General features: G+C 42.8%; 1 protein-coding gene across 2 annotated transcripts in view; it reads left to right on the forward strand.

Annotated features, from left to right (window-relative positions):
- myo9aa (myosin IXAa) overlaps window positions 1–26,019 on the forward strand; it is a 108,031-nt gene that overhangs the window by 74,083 nt on the left and 7,929 nt on the right. The window contains exons 12-31 of one of the 2 annotated variants that reach the window (XM_084541165.1): window positions 2,140–2,261; window positions 3,748–3,889; window positions 6,169–6,364; window positions 7,650–7,769; window positions 9,046–9,121; window positions 13,210–13,350; window positions 13,813–13,852; window positions 13,951–14,073; window positions 15,083–15,163; window positions 15,346–15,456; window positions 18,942–19,064; window positions 19,702–19,851; window positions 20,334–20,644; window positions 21,073–22,842; window positions 23,458–23,545; window positions 23,790–24,005; window positions 24,813–24,910; window positions 25,052–25,182; window positions 25,310–25,533; window positions 25,682–25,798. In XM_084541165.1, the coding sequence (XP_084397291.1) occupies window positions 2,140–2,261; window positions 3,748–3,889; window positions 6,169–6,364; window positions 7,650–7,769; window positions 9,046–9,121; window positions 13,210–13,350; window positions 13,813–13,852; window positions 13,951–14,073; window positions 15,083–15,163; window positions 15,346–15,456; window positions 18,942–19,064; window positions 19,702–19,851; window positions 20,334–20,644; window positions 21,073–22,842; window positions 23,458–23,545; window positions 23,790–24,005; window positions 24,813–24,910; window positions 25,052–25,182; window positions 25,310–25,533; window positions 25,682–25,798 (4,380 nt within the window). The remainder of the gene's footprint in view (window positions 1–2,139; window positions 2,262–3,747; window positions 3,890–6,168; window positions 6,365–7,649; window positions 7,770–9,045; window positions 9,122–13,209; window positions 13,351–13,812; window positions 13,853–13,950; window positions 14,074–15,082; window positions 15,164–15,345; window positions 15,457–18,941; window positions 19,065–19,701; window positions 19,852–20,333; window positions 20,645–21,072; window positions 22,843–23,457; window positions 23,546–23,789; window positions 24,006–24,812; window positions 24,911–25,051; window positions 25,183–25,309; window positions 25,534–25,681; window positions 25,799–26,019) is intronic. The other variant, XM_084541166.1, reaches the window with a different exon arrangement.

The raw sequence follows: 26,019 nt of genomic DNA on the forward strand, positions 1-26,019 counted from the left end.
AAGTAAAAACCTGTCTTTTGTGGGTTACTCTGTGAAAAACAACCACTGAGATTGAAATGATAAACAGACAGACACGTTCTGCAACTTGAACTCAATTATCTCTGAGGAAATCTTGATACGGAGCCAGATGTTAAATCAAACGTGTTGCAGGAGTGCAGTGAGGACGCTGAACAACATAAAACTTTATTCTCATTTATTGTCGTACGCCTTTGTTTATGTACCATGTTTTTATTTCCTTACTTAATAAAAACATATATAAAATACATTCAAAATAGCCGTATAAGGCAACACTTTATTCAAAAGTATGTCTCAGTAAAAGTTTCGGAAATCCATATTTCTGCAACGATGCTTTTTGGCAACAATGCATCTTATTTAGGTTCAGTCTGAAAGTGAGACAGTGTGAGAAAAGAAACTCAAGAATATAGCCACAGACATGGGCCATGAGGCACCAAGCTCCTGGGCACTCGGTGAGCGTCTGTGACCCTAGTTTGGGTGGTGGGTGTGAACCATTGGCCCTAGTCAGAGGCTTTTTTTGGGAGCTTTTCAGCTAGTTCAGCATGTTGAGTCGTGTGTTGATGAGAGAGATCTGTGCACAAAAAGAGAAACCGAAGTGACGGAAGTTCTTCTTCGGTAACTGCTTGTTCCTGTGAAGGGTCGCGGGGTCTGCTGGAGCCTATCCCAGCTATCATCGGGCTAGAGGCGGGGTATACCTTGGACAGGTCGCCAGTCTATTGCAGGGCTAACACAGAAAGGCAGACAACCATTCACACTCACATTCACACCTACGGCCAATTTAGAATCACCAATTAACCTAACTTGTCTTTGGACGGTGGGAGGAAGCAGGAGTACCTGCAGAGAACCCATGCAGACACAGGGAGAACATGCAAACTCCACATGACAGGCCCAGTCGGCCCATGGATTTGAACCTGGACCTTCTCACTGTGAGGCATCAGTGCTAAGCGCCCCGTGACGTAATTTGACAAAAAAAAATTAAAAGTTAGAGAGCACACACAGAAGGTTTTTTTCACTTTACATCTTCGTCACATAAACTGTTGACCAACTCATCAGCGTGATTCAGGAGAGGCTCTTCCTGTCTTCCTAGCCTTCCAGCCAATAGTAGCTATTCCGGTGATGAATACAGACTACTGCCACCTGCTGGTGCAAAGAGTTATCGTCTTTTATTGCAATCGCTGAATATACGCGCTAGTCGACTGTTAGCTGCAGCAGTTGTGGTGTGTTCAAGTGCAGTTCTTTGGTCAAGACATGGAAAAAGCCAGCCTTCATCATCAGTATTTCTCTGATGTCAGTTTGGTGTGTCCAAGCCTTCAGAGACTAATTTAAAAAGTTGTTTGTTCGGAGAAAGCCCTTAAAATAAAAAAAGGGGTGTTACAGAATTACGTCAGGTTGTTTTTAATTTAGTAAAGTGTGGCTTACAGCAGAAGTCGTGCAGCAGATTTATTTTAGTAGGTGTTGAAGGGGATCATTTCTCCTTTTAAAGTATTTTTCCATGTGAACTTTTATTGTCTTCAGCACAAATAATAAACAACAGTGATTAATTTTTCCGGCTCTCTGACTCCGGGCTTACAAGAGAAAACGGAGATTCCAGTGATTTTTCTTAAACCTCGGCTGGATTAAGGTCTTCATTGGTTAAATCTCTTTCCCAGGAACACAGGAAAATAACATGTACCGGGGGAGAACACTGATAAATGCTCTGAATGCTTCTCTCATTATTAAACCAGCATGCCAGGCACGGTCTGCGAGCATGAAAGCATGCCTGCAAACAACATTGTTGCTTTGATTGTAAAATTCAAAACAGGCTGACCCGCGTAGGACCGTCTGTTTTGGGTGGTGTGTTGATGATTAATATTCTTATTGGGATGTCTTTGATGTCTCGTGCAATTCGGGCCAAAAAATTAATTTCACAAGACTCTCTCTCTCTGTTTACCAACTGCTTTAAAATGCAACATCGGTACGATCATTAATTTCACTCAAATGTGAAGTAATCAGGAACTTAATGGTAGTTTTAATACAGTATTTGTTGTTGATTTTTGTTCAATTGCAGCATGCACGATTTTTCTTAAGTGTTATCGGAGGCATCGCTGACACTGAGCTCTCTGTTTGTATTGTGTGACCCTGCAGGAGGAATACAGGGCAGAGAGCATCAGCTGGCGAAACATCGACTACATCGACAACACAGGCTGCATCAACCTGATCAGCAAGAAGCCCACGGCGTTGTTCCACCTGCTGGATGAAGAGTGCAAGTGAGTCTTTCAGCCGGTCTGGCTACCAGTTTGACTGGTTCACTTCTTCAGAAAACCCTTTAAATCATCAAAGTATGTTTTGGCAAGTCAAAGCAAAAATTGGCAGGTGCTCTGACACCACTGTGAGGTCCCTTGTTTGGTTCCAGCTGGCCACCTACGCTATAGCGCATGTGACTCTTCTTGACTCCCGTCAGCTGTTAGATAAAGGCCGAAAAACTAAAATCGGTTTTCTGTAGGACATGAAATGTTCGTCCACCACCGCTGTAGGGAGCCAGCTGCAGTGTTTCTCCGCAGCTGGACGTTATTTCCTCTCGGCACAAGTTTTATATTAACGCTGAATAAAACGACTGTGTGGAATGTGAAAGGAGTTGATTGTAGTGTGCAGCAACACAGAAAATTGTTTCCCAGCTCTGGAGCTTCACTGGCCACGCTTTGAGCTCACTGGTTTGGTATTACGACATGGCACCGAATGGAAGACGGACAGAGCGACTTCCTTGTGTGGACAGATGACTATCTACTGTAGCAGCTGGAGACAAAGCCAGACAGAGATGAACACAGATGAAGAAGGAATGCATTTTATTACACTGCAAATGAATGCTAACATTACTTCATGCTGTGTGGATAAACTCTTTTCTTATGTGAGCTTGATTTCAGGCACATATTATTTTTATTATACACAGCACCTCATAGGTCAAAGGAAACTTTTTTAAGATATAGTCACATTTTAAACAACAACTGGATTGAATTGTCTGCAAATATAATCTCTGCAATTGTAATCTAATTATCATTGATGTCAAATCTCTAAGCTGCAGAGAAAATGTAATCCTTTCAGGTTCATGGCTGCACTGTGGCTATTTTGCTAATAATATTTCCGTCTTTAATTCCCCCTCTTTGCCATTTGGACACTGAATCAAATTCCTCCCGCATGGAGAAGCTGGAAAACACTGAGTCCTGAGCTGCGCTGTTTTCATAGCTCAGGTTTCCCCCTGCACCAAAACCCCCGGTGTCTCATTCCTCCCCTGTCCTTCTTCCTGTAAGCTCGTTGATTTTCTGCCGAATCGCTGGCTCTCCGTGTTAAAGCACTGGAAAGAAATCTGAACCGTAATCAGCTTAAAATGATAATTCACCGCCTGTGGCATCAGAGGATAAAATGTCAAAACTGGTCGCCGGACAGATGATGTTGGCTTGCCTTGTTTCCTGCAGTCCGCAATAAATACGAGACTGGTGACAGGATTAGAAGCCGCTGGAAGAAATAACTCATTCATTCATCATGTTCTGTGAGGATGAACTGATCAGGAATCTGTTGAACACTCTCCCTGTCATTTACACCGCGGCCTTCGTGACGTACTGTACCCGGCGGCTTTCAACAAGTGCATCGAAGCGGCCGTTCTCTGGCGGATGTCCATTCCTAAATGTGTTTTCGCGTTGAAAGCAGATGGAAAACTCATTGTTGTTCAAAGCTAACACCTCCGTCCTTCTGTTTCAGCTTCCCTCAAGCCACCAACCAGACTCTGTTGGATAAGTTCAAGCGACAGCATGAAGGGAACAGCTACATCGAGTTCCCCGCTGTCATGGAGCCTGCTTTTATTATCCGACACTACGCTGGCAAGGTCAAGTACGGCGTCAAGGTCAGTGCCGTCTTCACTCACGACAAAGAAGAAAGTTCTTTCGGGAGAGTTTGTTTTGGGTGTTTTTAAGCTTTTAACATGGGATAAATTCACACACATCTTTGTCTTAGCTAAGAAATTCTGGGTTATATCCCCCTGAACGCTTTATTTTTATGTTATTTTCCACTCAGGAGGCTTTAAACAGCATCCGCATTATAAATATTCTCAGCCCATTGAGGATTATAACATCTTTTAACAGCTATTAAAACAGCTACAGTTTATCCTTTTAAATTTCAGCTTTAAATCCCAACGGTAAAATGCAATAAAAACCTTTTTAAGATGAATAAATCCCCCACTTTATTTTCTTAGATAACATTACCTGAAATTATTATAATAAAACAATGTTAACAAGCAAATATAGTTACATATTTAGATGATATAACCCTTTTTTTACTCTAGAGTTTACAAAAACCTTGATTTTAGTCTGTATTCCCTCATTAATACATTTTGAATTCAAGCTCTTTCAACTTTTACTATCTTGACGTCGCACAAACGTATGACTGGGTCAAACCTTTTTGTGGTTTTTAACTACGAAATCTGCCAAACACATGTTGAAACTCAAGCTCGACGCGTGGCTGTTGCTCAGCTGGTCGAGCAGGTTGACACCAGCTTTACTGTGTGTGCCTTTAAAGGTTTAATTAGATTTCCAGTGAGGTAGAAAAAGAGCTATTAAAGTTCAGACTCTTTACCATTTTCCCATCTTATGGTGAGCAAGAGACACTGAACTGTTGTATAGTCAAACTCCTACTGGTCTTTTTTGTGGGGCTCAAATAGGGAAGTCTCACATTACAATAACAAGGCTTCTAAGGCCATTTTATGCCTTTATTTGATAATGCTAATGGAGAGAGACAGGAAGTAATGGAGTGAGGGAGTGTATATATGTATCCAAAGGATACAGGCTGGAATCGAAACCACACGACCACACGACTCAGTTTATGAGGCTCCAAAAGAGGCATTTTAATCTCCTTTCCCGTACTAGCCTATCACATTAACATCTCAAGCATCCTTTCTTGTTTTGGTCTGGGCTGTGCATTTACAATATATATATATATATATATACAAACTTACTGGCGTAAACACCAGCACCGTCTCGGCCTCTCGCATGCAGTAAACTGTGAAATATGCACCAAACCGGAAACTTCTTCCTTGACTTGAAGAAATGGTGCCAAACTGAGAAGGTTTTTGCGTAATCTCCATAATCACGGGGCACTCCATAAACTGAGGCTATAGACCTCACTGCAGTGGCAGCTTAGAGGTCTGCACCCTTTGCTGCACTGATGACTATCCCATGAAGGCACAAAGATGAGAATGGCTCTATTATTTGGTTCGCCTTATCCTGGAAACCAGCCTGACTTCGCCCACCCAACAGAATTTTTGCAGGCCAATCAAGATTTAAGTTGTTTTGTTGTCATATGCACATAAAAACAGCAGCTTAGACCATGCAATAAAATTCTTACTTTGGAAGTCTCCCTTATTAATAACAATAAACATTCATTCATTCATTTTCTGTAACTGCTTGTTCTCTGGAGGGTCGCGGGGTCTGCTGGAGCCTATCCCAGCTGTCATCGGGCGAGAGGCGGGGTACACTCTGGACAGGTCGCCAGTCTATCGCAGGGCTAACACAGAGAGACAGACAACCATCCACACTCACACCTACAGCCAATTTAGAATCACCAATTAACCTAACATGTCCTGGAGCATAAGTGGTTGGTGGGTGACACAGGGAGAACATGCAAACTCCACACAGAGAGGCCCCAATCGGACCAACCGTAAACAACACTAAATAAATAAAAGAAATATAAACCTGCAAAAAACAAAATATATACAGTATATATGTACAGAAAAATAACTAATTGTTTGGGCATGCTGTATGTGGTGATGGACAGAGGAGTATCTGATTAACAACAAATCTAAACAGACCCCATACTGAAATCCAAATGGCATGTTACCAGACTCCTCATATTCTGATAAGAATCGAGTCTGGCTACTCAAACACGATTACATCCCACTCAGAATGTGGATTATTGAGGGCTAGCAAACAAGATAAACATCAGTATAACCAAATCATTTAGTTTGCTATTATAAGAGGTCATTTGAACCAAGATGTTCTGGTTAAACTCCTGTTTCATGATTGTATTCGGGTGTCTTTATATGTGTGGGAATATGACAATTAACAACAGCCATGGCAGAAGCTGATGAACTGAATCAATAATACCTGTTTCAATGCCGCTGTATATCAGGATTTCAGGGAGAAGAACACGGACCACATGCGGCCGGACATCGTGGCGTTGCTGAAGAGCAGCAAGAACGCGTTCATCTGCAGCCTGATCGGCATCGACCCGTCGGCCACGTTCCGCTGGGCGGTTCTCCGAGCCTACTTCAGAGCCCTGGTGGCTTTCAGGGAGGCTGGAAAGAGACACACCCAGAAGAAGACTGGTGAGCTGCCATGCTAACAGGAACTCTGTCATTGGGGCCGATATACAGGAGCAAAGAGGGAAAGCAAGTCCTGTAAAGAGACAGGAGGAGGAGATGATCATGAGAGATTAGGGAGTAGAAGAAGATTTAAATGATGTTCTCAACAAGTTTCTTTTATATATCAAGGCGACTACTTTGGTTTAATTTGCGCCTGTATTATTAATTTTCAGTGATTATATTGGATTAACCAGTTTGGGAACGGCTCATACTGTGTCACAACAACCAAAAAGATTTACTCTATTGAGTGGTAAACTGGAAGACTATGAAATCTAGACGCTGGATTAATAGTTATTTGATTATTCACGCATGTTTATTGCTTGTGGTAAAAGAGTTGAGAGCACAAACTACATGAGCTCAGTTCAGCCAATAAACTGCACCAGATTGGATTATTTATTAAGTATATCCGGTCAGTTTTCCTGTCATGTAAAATTAGATCTATTGTCGCCATTTTCTGTGTTTAAATTGTCACTGTTCTGTAGAATGTGCGTGCGTAGTGCTTGTAGAGTTGCTGTGTATTTACAGTAGCCTCTTAGTCTTTGTTTCGCTCAGCTTTGGCTTTTCTACGAATGCCCTCCTGTCCCGTAGAATCTGCTCCAGCTGTACCTGTTTTTTTTGCAGTAGATGTTACCGTCAGACGATCTTTTCCGCACTGCCGGCGCGTAAACCAGACTTGCGCTCTGCACCCTCTTGATCCCTCCTGTACATTAGGGTGTAAATGTTGTCATGTAAGAGTATAGATTTTCCTTAGAAGTCTCGTAGCCTTTGCTTATCCTTAGATATCTTTTAGAAATCCTTCCGACTAAGCTCTAAAGATATCAGCGTCGCCCAAGGGAATCTGTTACATGTCTTCTAAAGCCTTTCTCCTGATTTTGTTTTATAAATTCTAATTGGCTACATTTAATTACCGCCTTCATCTTGGCTAAGAAGACAACAATTGCACAGTAGGATCAGAAAAACTCTAGAAGATATTGTACGGAAATACCTTTGGGAGGGGCGAAAACCTGCACACAGAACTACAATGACAAACTTCCTACTTGCTGCCAGCAACTGTAGTTTTGAATGTCAACCATCTTCTCTCCAGAAGTCTTGCCACAGGTATCTCTCCAGTAGACGACTGCATCTCTTGATCTCTTCTTCTTCGCCGTCTAATCTGTCATCTCTCTCTCTCTCTGTTTCTTCCCCCCTTCTCTTTCCTTTGTGTGTTTTCTCCTCTGTTTTTTTTTCTCTCTTGTTTTGCTTCTCCAAGGGCATGATGACGCTGCTCCCTGTGCAGTTTTGAAAAGTGTGGATAGTTTTAGCTTTCTGCAGCACCCTGTGCATCAGAGAAGCTTAGAGATCCTGCAGAGATGCAAAGAGGAGAAGTACAGTAAGGCTGCCAATACAACAATAACTCCTCCTACTTTTGTGTTAGACCGTGACTTGGGAGACTGTAGGGGTGAGACTGACCAGCATCTTCAACTTTTATGTTCAGTTCTGCAGCTAAAGTGAAGTTGAAGGAGATAAGAAGATGTTTTATATTGTGATTTGATTTGCAGCTTTTATTTTAGACTAGATGCTTGTTGGTCTCTGCTCCCTCTGTCGCCCTCTTCTCTTACGCACCTGCATGTGTTTGTTTTTCGTCTTGTCTTGCATGATGTTCATTAGCATGCTTCAGCCATCCTGTCACTTACACAGAGAAATGCATGGTTGTGTTGCCCCGTCGGCTCACTCTGATCTGATGAAGCAACGCCCCTGTTTGTCGGTTAAAAAGCCCACTGCTACGCTTTCCTGAACAGTTTTGTCTTGGGTATAGCTGCTTGTCCACGAGCACACGTCTCAAATCAGCTGTCTTCTCCGGTCACTAATACCACATAGACTGGTGATGGTGTTAGAAGTGTGAGGGACACACACTGTAGTTGGGATTAAGACGTTGTTGTCACTAACTCACTCGCAGGCAGCTTCACATGTGGTGCAGGGAACAACACTCGCAAAGATCACTTCCCTCTCTCCAAATGCTTCATTACACTCAAATGTGTTTGTGTCTTTTTTTGTTTTGTGCCACCTTGCAGCTCCAGATGAGAGTGAAGCGTCAAATGTTGTACAAAGTGATGAGGCTGGAAACGGTATACTGTTAAGTCACAGTTTGCTTTCTGAGTAGGCTAACACACTGCAGATTTGTCTGATTGCTCAGCACTGTGATTGATGACTTACATCACTACAAGTTTATCACTGCTGAACGCCGGCCATCAGACTTTAGTGACATAACACAACAACCTCAATTCGCACTTTTACCTTTTTTAGATAATTAGTTAAGGGACAAAATGTCCTTTTATTTTAAATAACTAATCAAAGCAAACCGACAGTCCAGACCAAACTACTTCAGTATCTTCCATAATCCTACACTAACGAGCACCTCGCTGTTAACCTCACAGATCTTTGTTTTAAAATCAAATCATCTACAGTAGGTTATATTTTCGCTGGAAAAAAAAGGCACATAACACTCACTCCAATAACCCTGGTGGTGTCCAAAGTGTTGCTTGGGAAGTTTTTTTTTGTTTTGTTTTTTTTTAAGTTTGTCTGTGTACAAAGTGTCTCTGTCTGTCTTGTGTGTGAGAGTGTGTGTCGTCCTTTCACATGATGCCAACCTGTTTGTTCGCGATCAGGTGTGAGCAGAAAGAGTCCACGCACACCACTGTCAGACCTTCAGGGAAGCAACACCATCAACGAGAAATCGCCACGGTGAGTCTCTGTGTTTCAAGCTCTTTTTATTTTTTGAAGTGTCAAGTCAGATCAGATGTAGACTTAAAGAAATTAATACACCAATCAGCCACAACATTAGAAACACTGACAGGAGAAGTGAATAACACTGACCATCTTGTGCAACAACACAATGTTCTGCTGGGAAACTTTTGGACCTGGCATTCATGTGGATGTTACTTAGACATGTACCACCCACCTAGACCAGACCAGGCACCCCCACCCCATAGCAATGACACTCCTTGATGGCTGCAGCCATCTCCAGCAGGATGCAGCCTGACACAGGCACACACACAAAAACTGTTTAGGAACAACTCAAAAAAACATGAAAAACAGCACAAGGTGTTGACCTGGCCTCCAAATTCGCTAGGTCCCAAACAGATCAAGTATCTGTGGGATGATCCACAGAGGACCCCCTCCCCTCAAGCCACAGGACCCAAAAGTCCCCCACTGACAAACTTTCATGTTACCAGACACCACAGGACACCCTCAGAAGGCCCATGTCCATTCTTTGATGAGTCACAATTGTTTTGGAGGCACAAGGGAGACCTACACAGTATTAGGAAGGTGGTCATAATGTTACACCTGATCGGTGTGGAAACAGATACAGTTCAAAAGAACGTCCTCCAAGTGACTCTAATCTAACTACAGGCTCAAAAAGTTTAATTAAAAGTAGTATTTATTACAAGAATGTTTAATTAGAGCAGATTATAATCCATATTTAGTGGTTTAAATTATTTTGTATTCATGAAGCATTGCTGTTTATATAAGAATATATGAGATTATATATTCAGCTTTGCTCTAGCAGCTTTTGGGGCAGCTGTGACTTGGTAGGTAGAGCAGGTTGTCCATGTTTCAGAAGGTTAGCGGTTCGATCCCCGGCACATGGACCCCACATTGAAGTGTCCTTGAGCAAGACACTTAGCCACAAGTGCCTGGCACCTGTATGTGAATGTGTGTGCGCTTGGATGAACAAGTGGGTAGTTGTGTCATTATGACTGTACAGCACTTTGAGTAGTTCTATGAAATGTGAAAACATCTCGTATATATTGTTATGTAAGTTATTTTTGGGGCTTTTATGCCGTTATTTGATAGGTAGTAAAGGGGGAGAGAAAGAGGGGATGACATATGTGATAGGTTGTCTGCAGGGATTAAACCAACCTGTGCCACTGCAGTGAGGACTGTAGCCTCAGTCTATATAGTAAACATTATATTTTTCATCATCATGCATGAAACTATCATGACATCCACCTCTGGGCTTTGAGTTAGACGTGGCATGCCTCTAGAGAAGAAAAAAGTGATGCCTGTGCTGTGACCCCGAGCGTTTCTCTCATGCCGCCCCACTGAGACCACAGTCCACCACTTCCTCTAATTAGCTGCAGACTTGAGATTAACCCACGACCACGACTGGTAGCACACAGAGGGGCTCACACAAGACAGCTTTTGTTACACGGGAGCTCGGTCTGGAGCTGTTAAAACCCCTCCTTAATGTGATTTGCAACCTCTGCCCTGCTTCTGCCTCACTATCCACACTCTGCATCCTCCACACGCTGAGAGAGAGAGAGAGAGAGAGAGCGCCAAACCCCGCACAGCTGCTTCTTCCGTGATGTAAAGTCAGAGCTATGCATTGGAGAGAAGTGCCCAGGGAGTGATAAATATTCAGCCCCTGCAGGGTGCTCGTCGGCTGGACAGAGCAGCAGACAGTGCAGTGCTTTATGGGACTCTCGGAGGAGAGTATGGAGATAAACAGCCAACTACAAAAGGCATATTGTACTATCGCCATTTGCTGAGATCGATTATCAACTGGGGAGAAATTCTTCTTTATATGGTAGACCAGATGCAAATAGAAGATTTGTACTTTATTATGTTGTGACGTCAAAACATATTTTCAGATTTGGCCACAGAAAGTCTGTGTATAAACCCAGAAATATATATAAATCCAAAAGCTTTGATTTATTCTTGCACTCTGGGGGTTTGTGGATCTTCAGTTGTAATTAATAATATTCTAATGTAATCCAGACTGGTAATACAAGTCATCTATTCACTCTGCTCCTCTGAGACCGAGGAGACGTAACCTCGTGACAAGAATAGTGTACATGGCCGTGCTAGAGATCTGGAGATCCATCCCCTGGGTCTCTGTGAGGCCTCCAAGAAGACGAAAAAAAAGAAATACTTGTTTTCTTTTGCCCCCGGTTTCTATTTTCAACTTGGCATCCATTAAACATTTCAAATTTAACACAGTTTTTATTCTGAAATTTGACCCCAAAATGAAATTATTAACATCTTGTTTTTTAATCATGGTTATTATTTTCCAAATGAGAATCAGATGTAGAAGCCATGTGTAGTCATAAAAGAAATATGACAGTCGATTTACTTGAGGCTGCAGGCCTGCGTTTTGAGGTAAATGCTAATTCCAGCATGCTACTGCTCACAATGACTTTCTTTTACATAAACTATGGCTTATTATCTAAATGTAAAGTCACTGAAGTCAGTAGGATTCATCCTCTGGGAGCTATGAATGTTTTTTTACAAAACTTCAACCCGATTCAATCCGTAGTTATTGAGGTATTTGAGTCTGGACTCTGCAGACTCAAACTGTTTGTGGAGCAAAATATTTGATTCTTGTTGTGCACAGAATATAATGAAAATCGCTTTCAAACCAAAAACTAATTCCTCCTGCTGTTTTCCGTTTGCGTCGACTTCTATTATTTATTGGGGTTATAAAAAACGCCCCCACTCTCTCTCTCTCTCTCTCTCTCTAGGAATGATTCAACCCCCTGTTAATAACACCGTAGGAGTTACCAAACACATGTTGTTGCTGCTGCTGTCTATGTGTAATAGTGTGTGGCCTATAACTCCACTGGAGGAATTCTCGTAAACCTCTAAATGATGGCGCTGGAAACAACATAAACGGCTCCAGTGGATCCGAACCAGTGATAAATTGCTACCGCCACAGCTATACGCCGCTCTCTATACTCTTTTCTGAACAATGATGTCAGAGAGTCTTTTATTGCTTACTTTTTAGTTTGTTCCTTAAAGCGTTTTTCTTTTCTCTCCTCTCGTCTCCTCCTCTAAGCTAAAAAAAAAAAAAAAAAAGAAGTTTTCAGAACGGTTTAACCGTTACTCGACCGCTCGTGTTTTTGTTTGTGTTCTGGGCAGGTGGTTAGGTTTCACCTTGAGGCCTGAGGTTTCAGACCCTCTGAGGCTTCAGTAAAGGAGTTCTGCGTGAGATGAATTTCTCCCTCTCGTCAGATAAAAAAAACATGGAAACTACTGCCCCTGCTGGTCACATTCTTCCTGGGGGAAAATACCCTCTTTTCAAATACCACAAAACACATTCATTCATTCATCTTCTGTAACCGTTGGTCCTGTGAAGGGCTGCGGGGGACTGGAGCTTATCCCTCAAACCTCTCTTATGCTAAGATCTATTTAAAAAAAATACAGATTACTAAACTTAAGGTATGTTTGATGTTATATCTGAGACTCTGCATGAATACTAAAAGCATTTTTAAAGAGATTGTTGTCAATTATTGCACCATTATTGCAGTACCGATCCATTTTCTTCATGGGAGGACCAGGATGTCAAATATTTTCTAAAATATTAAATATAATACAGCTATAGAAAGTTGGGAAAACATTAGTTTCATTTATTATTTTGACCCAAGCTCGACATAAAAACAATAAAACTGATCACAATTAAATGTATATTTTTGTTAAAAGGCTTCAAGAGCTGATTATATACGCCTTATGTTTGTATCTGCTGTTGCATTAACACGCTGTAAAATGTAAAATTATGTTTTTTACACAACTTGACAGGGTGGAGGGCAGTGGTTGGGGTGCTAAGGTTGTCCGAGTATAATTTTAAGTACTTGAAATAAAAGCGTGACTATAATTAAAACATAAATAAACATAAGAATAATCTTAATGATTTACAGTTTTATTATTTTATCTTTTCGAGGTGGTTATAAAGTTTGGTTTGTTTCAGATGTGTCCGTTAAAGTTTATAGAATCCGTTTTGCAAATTTCGCGAGTTAATCACTTTCCTCTGGGGGCGTTTGTTTCATTCTAAGGGGTTCTCCGGGCCTCGGCTGGAACGGACGCGTGGGTCGACAGAGCCGCTTGTCGTCCGGCAGCTCCACCGCAGATGAAGACGGCATCTTCGTCAAAACTGCCAGCAGCAAACTCCTCGAAAGAGCCCACGACATCCTGATGTCAGTATCAACACGTCTCCTGTCATTGTGATACTTTAAACCTCCAGAGACTTTTATTGAAGTGATGTTTGTTTGTCTCCTTCTGGGTGTTAAAATTGAAAACCACTTTCAGCATCATTGTCTTGGTCAGCAGTGTGGACTAGTGGTTTAGAGACATCTGTAAACCCGAGTTCAAACATGTGATCCTTTAGCGATCACTACATTCCTACAAGTTCAGTCAGTGCTGCTCTGGGGCTGACCCTGACCTCCGACCTCCCCGTGCAGCAAGTGAAGAGAGAATTTCCTCCTGACGGGGATGAATAAAGTTCCCCTTCACTGACAGGGATATGACCCACTTGGGAAAAATTTCTGGAATTAAATGAATTCTTTGGTTGACCTTTTACTTGACAGGAGAAAGGGAAGTCTCTTTACCTGTTGATTTAAAGACTAACTGATGTGTTGTTGTTTTTTTTTTATGAACAGGCGGAACAAAAACTACAAATCTAGGCCAGTTCTTCCAAAGGTACACCGCAGGATATCTTTAATTCACTTCAGTATTCTTAGGTTCAGAGAGTCGGCTGTCGTTTCACACGTTAACGCACTCTGACTTCACACTTGCAGCATTTACTGAATGTCAAATCTCTGAAGTACCTCAGCAACCTGACGCTCCACGACCGCATCACCAAGTCACTGCTCCACCTGCACAAAAAGAAGAAACCACCCAGCATCAGCGCACAGTTCCAGGTCAGACACAGACACACACTGAGCTGAACCGAGGGGTCCCGTTCCAGCTGTGAATACGATATGGTTGAGGAGAAGCATCGCCCTATTCATTTCCATTCGCACAGTATACGCTGTCCACCGTCTAATTCTTGGTTCGTGTGAGGTGTCTGTTAAGCAGAAACACCCACCTGAAAGTCGTATGACATCATGTCTTGCGATTAAAAAAACAATTATATGTAGTTTCGTGGGAAAGTAGAAAATTAGACTTTACTCATTCACTGATAGGCCCTTAGGAGATTCCTCAGCCATGATGAGTCAGTGATTAAAAACTGAAATGCTCCCACTCAAACTGCCAAAAATCATAGAGGAGCACTGTAAAACTTCCCGCTCTTTGTTGGCAGGATTCAGTTTTAGTTTTAGATTTAGTTTACTGATGAAAAACAAACTGCCAGACTAATAAGAATAAACTAAATCTGTGAACTAGAACATGATATTAATAAGACGGACAGCAAACATCATCATCATCATCATGAAAAAGCTCGAGAACAACTTTAGATGGCCAGATATTTTTTTCCCAACTTCTTCGAAAGTGAAACGTGTGCTCTGGCTGTTGGAGGTAGAGACGAGTGCGGGGGCCCTTCTGGCCGGCAGCCCTGGCCCCTGTGTGTGGATGACTTCACTTTCCACATCCTGTGCTGCTCTGATTGCTTTAATCTCCCGTAGCGGGGACTGAATCCCTCCTGCCACTGAATTATCACACGCGCACACATTTGCTGACACGTGTGTTTTTTAGCGCACACAACAACTGCACATGGAGGCACACATGGCTTCAGGACCACGTCCTTACTCAGGCATACTGTCAGTGATCGCGACCGCTTTAATCTTGCAGCAGATTCCAGCTGCAGCAGGAGTTCTTCACAGCTGACAGAGCCACCTGACTGCCTGTCAAACAGCTGGGAACTGTGCCTCGGCTTGTTATGTTCTGTTAAATTTGATGTCTTGTTTTTTTTTTGTGTGTCTCATTCTGTAGGCGTCACTCAATAAGCTAATGGAGACTCTGGGTCAGTCTGAGCCTTATTTTGTCAAGTGCATCCGCTCCAACGCCGAGAAGGTACAGTGTGCTCACTCCAGACTGCGGACGCTTTGGTTTAGTTTTCAAAGCATTTTTTTAACTCCCTTTGAAGATTGCACTTTATTTAAAGCTGTTGGTCATTTCCTTTTTTCCTGACGCTTCCCTTTTCTTTAATTTTCCCCTCGTCCGGCTTGTCTTCTCTCCCTCTTTCTCTCTCCCAGCTGCCCTTGCGGTTTAACGATAACCTGGTGCTGAGGCAGCTGCGTTACACGGGGATGCTGGAGACCGTTCGCATCCGGCAATCGGGTTACAACATCAAGTACAGCTTCAAGGTAACACGCACACATTTACACTGTGTAGATACTCCCTAAAGCATATTAGTCCAGACTTTAACCTTCATTTAAATGGAATAAATTGGAAAAAGAGAAACAACCAAGCAGGGGGAGATTATCACAGATTATCTCACAATTAACTGCACTTAAATTTATCTACATTTGAAAAGGTAATACTGACGTTTATACGCCACTGGGTGGGTTTGAAGACCATAGACTCATTTTAAACTGGGATAACACTGATATTATAGGAATTGAGTAATTCTTCCACTACTTCTATCAAATTACATGAAATTTTCTAAAGAGTGGTGAAAAGTCACAGCAGCAGATGGAAATTTAGCTGGACTTTCTTTCTTTATACTTGGATTTAGATGTCGTATCACATTATTAAGGCTTTTACTGAATGTCACATCACTGAGGTACCTCAGCAAGCTGAAGCTCACACGTAATTCTGCACTGTCAATGTCAAACTAACCGATGCCTGGTACATGTCCACATTTTAGACCCTTCATTCCCAAGCTGCAGTTTTAAAATCTTATCTTTCTCCAAACCCGAAACTCCTCCAGAGCTACTGAAGATGTTATATGTAAGATATTTACAGTGAGTTAAAGTTCCCCTTTAAACAATGGCAGGTTCTGTCAAATCTCTCAGGGAGGGCAGTTGTTGTTGTAAAGTCGTAAAGTAAATTAGCAGCAGGCTAACTAAAGTAATAACACTAGTAACCACTGCTGCCATTTATCAGTCCAGTAGCTTTGGGTGTTAAAGGCAAGTATAAGTAAAAAAAATAAATAGATAAAGCGACTCCTTCACCAATCATCTGATTCAGTTCGTCACATTTTATTAAAGGTGCAGCAAGATGAGAATACAGAGCAGTGACACAGGTGTTGATATTTGTAAAGAATTGAAATAGTTCCACCATTGCATTTAATAAACCTGAAATTCAAATGAATAAATCAGTATTTACATTATGTTATTTTAAAAAGTTTGGTCGCCTGATCAGTTCTTTCCCTGTGGGAAGCATGGCCAGCTCCTGCGTTTCTCAGGGATGTGTTGATTGCTGGCTAACTGGCTGTTACAGCAGTTAAAAAATAAAGCAGGTTATACAAAGATCAGAGCAAATCTTCCTGGAAATCGTTCAAATTGCTTTGCAATGTCTGCTGTTCGGGGGAAAAAAGAAGATTCTGAGAAAAAGAGAAACTGAGAAAGTTTTGGGTGATTTGCAGCCATATTGTAATCACCCAAAGGATCAGGGCAGCAGTGCTTTAAAAAACATGGCTAAATGCTGATTGCACTATATACAGAGGCATGAAGACAGTATACAACACGTCACTGCCGTCACTGACTGCTAGCCAAACTCGCCCATTAGAAAAACAGCCACTGCCTTTAAAGCGTTGGTTTGCCAAGAGTCATGTTCTCCAGAAAGCTCACACTAGATAAGGCAAGTTGTAAAAGCAGTTCAGCAGCAGATCACGTATTAACATATCTCGTGTGTGTGTGTCCAGGCCAGGACACTCAGTCTCACAGCTCACAAACCCAAAACTCGAACATTTTGGTTTCCATGAGTTCAGGTGCCAGTGATGAGTTCATTGCTAGGAAACTCATCGCTTAAGGGTTCATTGTGTGTTGCATCAGGAGAGAATTAACCGAGATGGGAGGTGGCAGCCATCTTAACCACGCTGGCTCTCACGAAAGTGACGTCAAGCGCTGTGAGAAACGCTATGTGACTAATAAAGTGGCAGATCATGTTAAATGCAGATTGGAAGTGAGATGTTTGACAGAAGATGTTGGGGAGTGGCTCCAGTTTTTTTTTTTCCTACTTTAGTTTCCATTCTGTGGTCGTGAGCGTTAATTCGTGCCAGTCACTTCCTGCCAAGGTTTTATGCACAGATTACGTGTTTTCCCACGGAACCATGGTGGTATCTACTTTAAATTGTATTTGCTTTCTTTTCTGAGATCTGTTAAGACTTGTGCCGCCTCCCAAATACAATCAAGAATAATGGTATTTTATTTATGGCACTGAAAGCAGAAAAAAAAAATCTGACTGTTTCGGTAAATAAAGTCTGAATTGACATTTACTCACATGCAGTTAGGCACATCTACTTTAATGAGCTACAACAGTTTTATTTTATACTACTATATACTGTATTTCTCTACACTATACCTCTACATTACAGTACAGTACATGTACCTTTCTCCTCTACATTTATCTCACACCTGTATTTATCACTGTCATTTTAACATTAAAGTTTCTCTTCACTCTAGAGTCGCTGCTGTTAGATGTTTAACCTACACTTTTCAGGACGATCTATGTTTTTTTACCATTTTTAAACAGGTAACCAGGGTATATTCAAAGCAGAGTGGCTTTTTTTACTCATTCATAGCATGCGTGTTGTGAATTTTAAAGCTTTAAATGTCTAGTTTGGGCTCCTCAAATGTCTATGAGTTGTATTTCACATAAAGGAAGGACTAAACGTAGAGTTAGAGCCATATATTTTTAGACTGAAGCAGAATTTCTGTTATTTTAGGGTATTTATAACCATTTATGATTATGTTCAATCACTTTCGAACCCCTGAAAATAGGGGATTTGTATAAAAACAGTTGCCAGTGTCCAAAAATATATAGAGCTAACTGTACTTTGAACGCTAGGTGATTCATTTTTATACCTTTCCTGAAGAAGGATATTTAAATATTTATAATCTAATGGAGGCAGAAGAAAATAGAAAATAGTTCCCACTAACATTTTAAAAATAATATATAACATATGTGTTATTATTTATGTGACCTGTCCAGGGTTTATCCCGCCTTTCGCCCGTTGATAGCTGGGATGGGCTCCAGCTCCCCCGCGACCCTTCACAGGACAAGCGTTTACAGAAGATGAATGAATGAATTATTATTTATGTGGCCTAACCTTTTAGCTTAAAAGCAAAAGAAAATGTATTTTGATGATCTCACTCGGCTAATTTTAGCATCAGACGTCGTCATTTACCAGAAATTCTTCCAAACATATTTAGTGCTGCGGTCAGCAGTAATGAGAAATATCTTGAGCATGGTATCACTTTGGGGCACTTTGCTGTTCAGGACAGAGCTCCTTCATTGTCCTCGGGTCTATGAAACACTCCCCGCACTTGTAATTGTATAAACACGGCATCTGTTTCCCTGTCCACCCCCTACGGCCCAGATTGTATTGGATTCAGACAATGAGCTTCAGTTTGAGGAGTGGGAGTTGAGCATATTTATCCCATGATGTTTGAACTCCTGCGAAAAATGGACAGAGTGGGCTTTTACCTGATACCACATGGTGCTCAACGGCTTTTTTATTTTTTAGTTTCTGCCGCAGGTCAACAGTTGTATTTAAAATGTATTCTTTACTGTATTACAAAAAGCTTTTCTCAGACGCATTACAGGACGTTAATGACAGAAGAGAGCAGATCTGCAGCATAATAAATATACTTCTCATTAACGCCTCTCCTTGTTCTCTTGCTAGGATTTCGTCCATCACTACAATGTGCTGCTGCCAGAGGGCGCCACTGCCACCAGAGAGAGCATCCAGCAGTGTCTGGACCAGCTCGACCTACAACCCGATGGATATCAAGTGGGAAAGACAATGGTAATTAACCATATCTCTCTTTTCTTGCCTCGCTGCAGGTCGTTTAAATCAGTCGTCTAATTTCGGCGGCGTAACATCTATTTGTTAATGCGACATGTTATCCCTGAAAACACGCAGTATAGGAAAAATATTTTTACAGCTGTCTTAGTTTTCATGAAGTCGCATTACAGTATGGTCCAGATGTAACATGAAGGATTAGGGGAAACTAATGTTGAGGCTAATTATATTTTGTGTTTATTGTCATGATACTGTATCCAAGGCCTGAGAATCAATTACACCCGAGAATGTCCAAGAGTAATTTGGTGACTTGACTTAACTACTGTGTAAATATAAACAAAGTCTTTGACATGGGGAACGTCTAGCACTGAAGAAAAAAAACACACAAATGATGTCATGTAGACAGTGTCCCATATTTGAGTGTGAGAATGAGGGGTCCATGCCTCTGGGATACTGTCTATATAATTAGAGGATCATACCTGACATTCTTGCGCCCACGTATCCGGCCCGGGGTTTTCTGAGGTTTGCATGTGTGTGTGTGTGTGTGTGTGTGTGTGTGCTTGTGACTGACTGTGAGCTCACTCTCAAGTCAAGCGTGTGTCCTCCCCTGCACTGACTACATCCTGATCCCTCCCCTCAGGTGTTTTTGCGGGAGGCTGAGCGCCAGCGGCTGCAGGCCTTGCTCCACAGCCAAGTTCTCAGACTCATCGTCATGCTGCAGCGGCGGTACAGAGCCCGGCTGGAGAGGAAGCAGTTTGTCCGGATGAGGGAAGCGGCAGTCTGCATCCAGGTAGAGGATAATGATTTTCTGTCTTCTTACACTTCTGTTGCTGCTGGAGTTCTAAGTTAACATTAGAATAAATTATCAACTTTCTGAAAGAATAGCATAAGAATATGGTGACAATTTTACTAAATTTTGTTCAAATTAATAAATCTGAAGATGTTTTAATTAAAAACTAAATATCCTGAAAAAATGTGTAAACAATCACATGGTATTTAGTTTTATTTCCATTTGCAATATATGACACAAAGATAATATTGTGATATATCACTCTGCTTAAGCACAGTGTAAGGTAATCATTCATCTCAGATATTTGACTTTAGCCTATTAAGTTGCTAAATCCAGTTTATTCTGAATGTATGGATCAAAGCAAGCTTGTCACTCACAGTTGAGTAAAGATACGTCTATGGAAGCATAATAGTGTAGTCACATGAAAACATATCACTGCAGTATCTTGAAAGTAACATGTGATCACCATCACCTCTTCACAGAAATGGTGGCGTTCTTACCAGTCCGTGGATGGGGATGAGGAGCATTTTGACCCCAGCGTCCGGGAGGATGCAGCTTTGTGTCTGCAGGCCCACTGGCGAGGATTCAGGGAGCGTCAGAAGTTCAGGCAGTGGAGGGAGGCTGCTGTGGTGTTGCAGAAGGCATGGAGGTCGTGGCTGTATCGGCGCTGCACAGCCGCGTTGGTTATTCAGACGGCCTGGCGCTGTCATCAAGCCAGAGAAGCCTACTTGCGTCTTTATGCCACTGTGATACAACTACAGACAATAAGCAGAGGCTACCTCGCCAGACAGAGGTAAGGCTTAAACACTGCTATAAAACTGAGGGATAGATGAGGTTAATAACCCTTGAGCATTTTACCATTTGGAAAGGCTCACGACTCTAAAAAAAAAACAAACAAGCTAAGTTTAGAGGAGTGCATGATTTTGCTAAAGCTGGTGAAAAACCAGATTAATCTTTGCACACAGCTCTTGCAGTGTATTTGGGCATTGTTCAGTGTGCTAACCGACTGGGCTTGGTATGAGCGTGCACTTACGCAAGCAATCCAACCCAAAGCAGCTCTGAAATCAGCTGAGCAGCTAAGAACTAGAAGTTGTAAATCACACTCCAACTTTGGTGAATACTGGAGGAAGTTAAATTTGTCATCTATAACTTCAGCAGCTTCATAACAGGTGTAAGGAGCACTGTAGTGTCAGATTGTAACCATGCCTTTTTGATTGGCAGCTTTAAAAAACTGAAAGAAGAAAGACAAAGGGAGAAAAAGGAGCAGCAGGAGCAACAGGAGCAGCAGGAGTGGCAGGAGCAGCAGGAGAAGCTGCTTCAGCTACAGAATGGCCGGGTGAGCATTTCACCAGAGGAGGAGGTAGAGCTGCCTGAAAGAATCATGGGGCTGGATCTTAGCACGTGGGAGGATCGTTCCTACGAGCAACGGGAAAGGAGCCTCCAAGTCCTCAGCAGCCACAAGGGTGAAGTTAAGGAGAATGAGGCCTCATCCAAAGTGCAAGCTGAAGCACCAGCCTCTGTCTCAACATCCACAGTGGTGGTAAGAGAGCGTGTCAGAAATCTAGATGAGCCTAGCCAGAAAACAACCCGGGCCAAGAGAGAGAGTCGGCGGATGAGAGAGTTGGAGCAGGCTAAGTTCAGCCTGGAGCTCCTCAAGGTCCGAGCAAATAGCGGTGGAGCGTCTTCCCCCTCTGAGGAACGGCGCTGGTCTGTTGAGCTGGTGCCCCCTGCGAGCCCACCCCTGCGTTCACCTCAGGGCACGCCTGACAGCGAGAGCTCCAAAGGTAGCTTTGAGCTTCTCATGATGGATGAAGAGCCACCCAAGGCAACAGAAGAGGTGACAGACAGTGAGGACCTCTGCTCCCCTATCCCACAAGTTGCTCCGGTGTCTGAGCCTTATGTGGAGGTTGTTTCGACAACACCAAAGCCTGTCGAACCACAGAAGACTGAGGCTTCTGATGCACCCCAAGGCAGCCAGGATCTAACCAAAGTGGACCTGGTAGTCCCCGCTGCCCCCTCACATCCGCCCAAAATCGAGAACTACCTCCCAACTTTTTACGTCCCTACGAGTGATGGGAGCACGGTAATGCCCCATCATCCTGCTGAAGAGCCTCAGCGCAACAAAGAGGCAGCAGCCGTCTCTACAACCACCACAGCTGTTACCAAGCCTCTAAAACGAGAGTCAGCACGTCGACCGGTGGTGGTGGTCATCAGTATGCAGAAAGAAACACCACTCAGCGAAGAAGTGAGTGGTCTCGTTCATCCCCCTGTGGAGGTTCGAGATTCTACAGCCCAGACGGGAGACTTCACTCCTTCACAACAGAAACCAGACCCAGCTCCTGTGTCTCAAGAACCCGTCCCTGTCTCCACCTCTGTCCCTCAGGCCGACCAGGCTATCATAGAGAAGCTGGTTCGACTAAACGAGAAAAAAGAGGAGAGGCAGCGTAATCAACAACAGCAGAATGAAAAGGAGATGATGGAGCAGATAAGACAGCAGAAGGAAGTGCTGGAGCAGCAGCGCCTGTTCTTCGCTCAATACGAAAGAGACATGTTTGAGAAGCAAAGAGGAGATGCTCTGCACAGGATACAGCAGAGTCGACTGGGTGGAGAAGATCGTGGTGGAACTGCAACCTCCAGCAAGCCCCTTCGACCCAGTTCCCTGCTGATTGAGAGGACAGGGCCAACTCCTCACGCCAGAACAATGTCCGACTCCACTGCCCCATCTCCACCGGCTGTGGACCGTCATAGCAGAGCCCCTCAACCCCAGCTGCCTCCTCCGCCTGTTTACGTTCCCAGAGAAAGGCGCATAGAGAGCAGGCCTGTACCCGAGGGCTGGGCACCCAAACTCACACTGGAGTCCAGAGATGGAGGAGTAACCAGAGTGAGACCAGCTCCCAAGAAGCAACTGAGCAATGAAGGCACGACAGTTAGTTTGACAGATAAGCCAGGCAACATCTTCTTCAATCCGAAGGACAAAGTTACATTTGCAAAGTGAGTATATTGCATTTTTTGTCTTTTTTGATCGGGATTGTCTCATTTATGTCATTGTAGCGTAAAATAAAGTGTACATCTATCAGGCATAACATTATGACCACCTTCCTAATATTGTGTAAGTCTCCCTTGTGCCTCCAAAACACTTGTGACTCATCAGAGAATGGACATGGTCCTTCAGAGGGTGTCCTGTGCTGTCTGGCGACAGGATGTTGTTAGTAGGGGCCTTTGGGTCCTATGGGTTGAGGGGAGGGGCCTCAGATACTTGATCAATTTGGGATCTAGTGAATTTGGAGGCCAGGTCAACACCTTGTGCTGTTCTTCATGTTTTTTTTTTAGTTGTTCCTAAAGTTTTTTTGTGTGTGTGCCTGTGTCAGGCTGCATCCTGCTGGGGATGGCTGCTGCCATCAAGGAGTGTCATTGCTATGGGGTGGGGGTGCCTGGTCTGGTCTATGTGGGTGGTACATGTCTAAGTAACATCCACATAAATGCCGGATCCAAAAGTTTCCAAGCAGAGCATTGTATTGTCACAAGATGGTCAATGTTAATGTCAATATTTGTTGCTTTACTTTTAATAATGTAATTCTCTTAATGTTTTCCTCTTTTGTCCATCAGTTTTGACGGTGACGCTAAGGAAACATCCCCCAGAGAAGCACCCACACCTCCAGTCTCCAAGCCTTCAAAGGGAGCGAAACCACGTGAGGTAAGAACGCTCTTTTATTTTTTATTTTTAGAGAGCAGCATTTTTATGTAGCATGTGTTTGCATATTTACAGGGAGTGCTGTTTTGTGTTGTGAATGAATTAATGAATCTTGGTAGGTGTCCTCTCCTAAAACACTGAGAACAGAGCAGCTGGCCGACACGAAGAAGAAAATTCACAGAAGCTCTTCTACAGATCATTTAAGTCACCTTTTAAACATGCTGTTGTCACTTCTGGTAAACTCCAGGTTGGCAGAGTGGGCCAAAAAAAGAAAGCCAGAATGGCACGGACCCGCTCCGACTTCCTCACCCGCGCCCCCGTCCTCTCAGTTGGGGGCGATTCAGACGAGGATGACTATGACGGCGACAGCCCCTCCAGCCCCCGTCATTACACTCTGCCGCTCTCCAGACAGAGCTCCACGGAGGCAGGCTTAAGAGAGTCCTGTTTCAGTGACTCAGACATGGTAACAGGCGCCATCAGAGCCACCAGTGGCCCTCTCTGCGTTCTTAAAGCGTGGCTTCTCTTTGACATTTCTAACCCACTCGAGCAGAGAGCGTAGGACTGCTTCACACCTCAAACTGGGCTTCAAAAAATTTCTGTTTTCTAAAAAAAAAAAAAAAAAATGACATTTCAAAAGGCATTTCAAGGCAGGTATTTTAAAGACATATTTGAAATACCTGCTAAAATCCTGCAAACACTATAAACACCATCCTTCTGGTAGAAAAATAGATATTTTATATAATAATCGTGTCAGTTTTTAAAGACATGAATTCAGGGCTTGAACAACGATAAATCCAACACTCCCCTCGTGAAGTGATTTAGCCATCATGATGGAGGACAATTTTTGAAATGTATTTTCCCCTAAAACCTTAAGTCTTTAACGTAGTTGCTTTTCTAACATTTGGCTTGTTCTTCTCTCACAGCTGTAACAGTGACGGTTCTCCTTCATTATTTCCTGTTTTTTCTCCTTTTTCATTAGCAGTATCTGCATGTCACTTGGTATGGTTTCCTCTCTTTAGTCATTTGTTCTTCAGTTTCTTCACCACTTGGACTCTTACTGTCTTCTGTTGTTACCTGTTCTATTTCTAGTATTGCATTTATTGTTGTATTGCCTTTTATTGTCATGATTTCGCTGACTTCACTGGATCTTAGAAGAAGCTAGAGCTCTACACAGCACCAGTGATGCGATGCTGCCATCTACTGGCTTAAACTTGTCCTCAACTCATGCCCTTGTGTCTTTAACATCTTATCCACCGTGATATTGTTTCAGCCTGCAAGCTCCGAGGAGCAAAAGAAGATACACAAAGCCATGTCCTCAGGAGATTTGGTCAAAGTGGACTCCATGCGCAAAACCTCACAAGATGGGAGGTTTGTTCCTGGACTTTGCTCCTGCTATCATCCAGTTTTATCTCATTATCTTGTTCTTTTTAGTCGAATTACTACAAGTTCAAGCTACGTATTATGAATGTCTAACAGTTTAGTTTATTTTCTTTCTTTTTTTTTCGCCAGGGTGCGTGGTAAGATGCGTTTCTGGGGCAAGACCAAGTACGGGGAGAAGAAGACATCAAGAGAAAAGTTGATCTGTGGGGGAGATTCTTTGGATGGAGACTATGGAGACACTGGCCCATTGTTGGGAGATGGTGGGTTATCCCTTTCCTATGCTGATACAGTTCATAATCACATATCATACAGTGAAAGTTGTTGGATGCCTGAATTACACTTTATTGAATCGCCCACCTATCATCTATTTGTCCAATTTGCCTAAAGCAGGTCAGGAAAACATGTCGCCGCCCTGCAGTCCTGATCTGACGCTGGATCGAGGGTTCAGAGACTTGAAGGAGAACAAGGAGCCGTCTCCCAAGGTGAAGCGAAGGCGGAGCGTTAAGATCAGCAGCGTGGCTCTGGAGCCTGCTCAGTGGCAGAGCGACGCGCTGCAGATCCTCACCTGCACCAACGACTACAGGAGCATGAACGACTTCCTTATGAAGAAGGTACAGCTGAATGCACTCTCTCTCTCTCATTCTGTTTAAATACATCTGGGCAAAGATGGTTGTACAGTGGGTAAACTTCTTCAACGTTTGTGTTTTAAACGATATTTTAAGAGGTTCATGCAATAATCATTTTGGTGCCATCCTTTAGATTAGCGATCTGGACACAGAGGACAGTAAAAAGGACACCATGGTGGACGTTGTGTTTAAAAAGGCTCTGAAGGAATTCCGTCTAAACATCTTCAACTCTTACTCCACGGCACTTGCAGTAAGTGATGTCAACACCGTATGCATCATTATAAATATCACTAATCAAATGACGATATCTTACCGATATAGTAATACGATAAGATCAGAGTTTCAAGATGTTTAATGTTAGGCTGAAGACATTGAGGTTTTTCATTGTCATTTCAACCATAGACTGCAGATGTAGTACGAAATAAAACAAAACAACATTAGGCTTGGACCACAGTTGTCTAAAACTGCACA

This window comes from Chelon labrosus (assembly GCF_963514085.1).
Source record: "Chelon labrosus genome assembly, chromosome: 3".
Classification (NCBI taxonomy): Eukaryota; Metazoa; Chordata; class Actinopteri; order Mugiliformes; family Mugilidae; genus Chelon; species Chelon labrosus.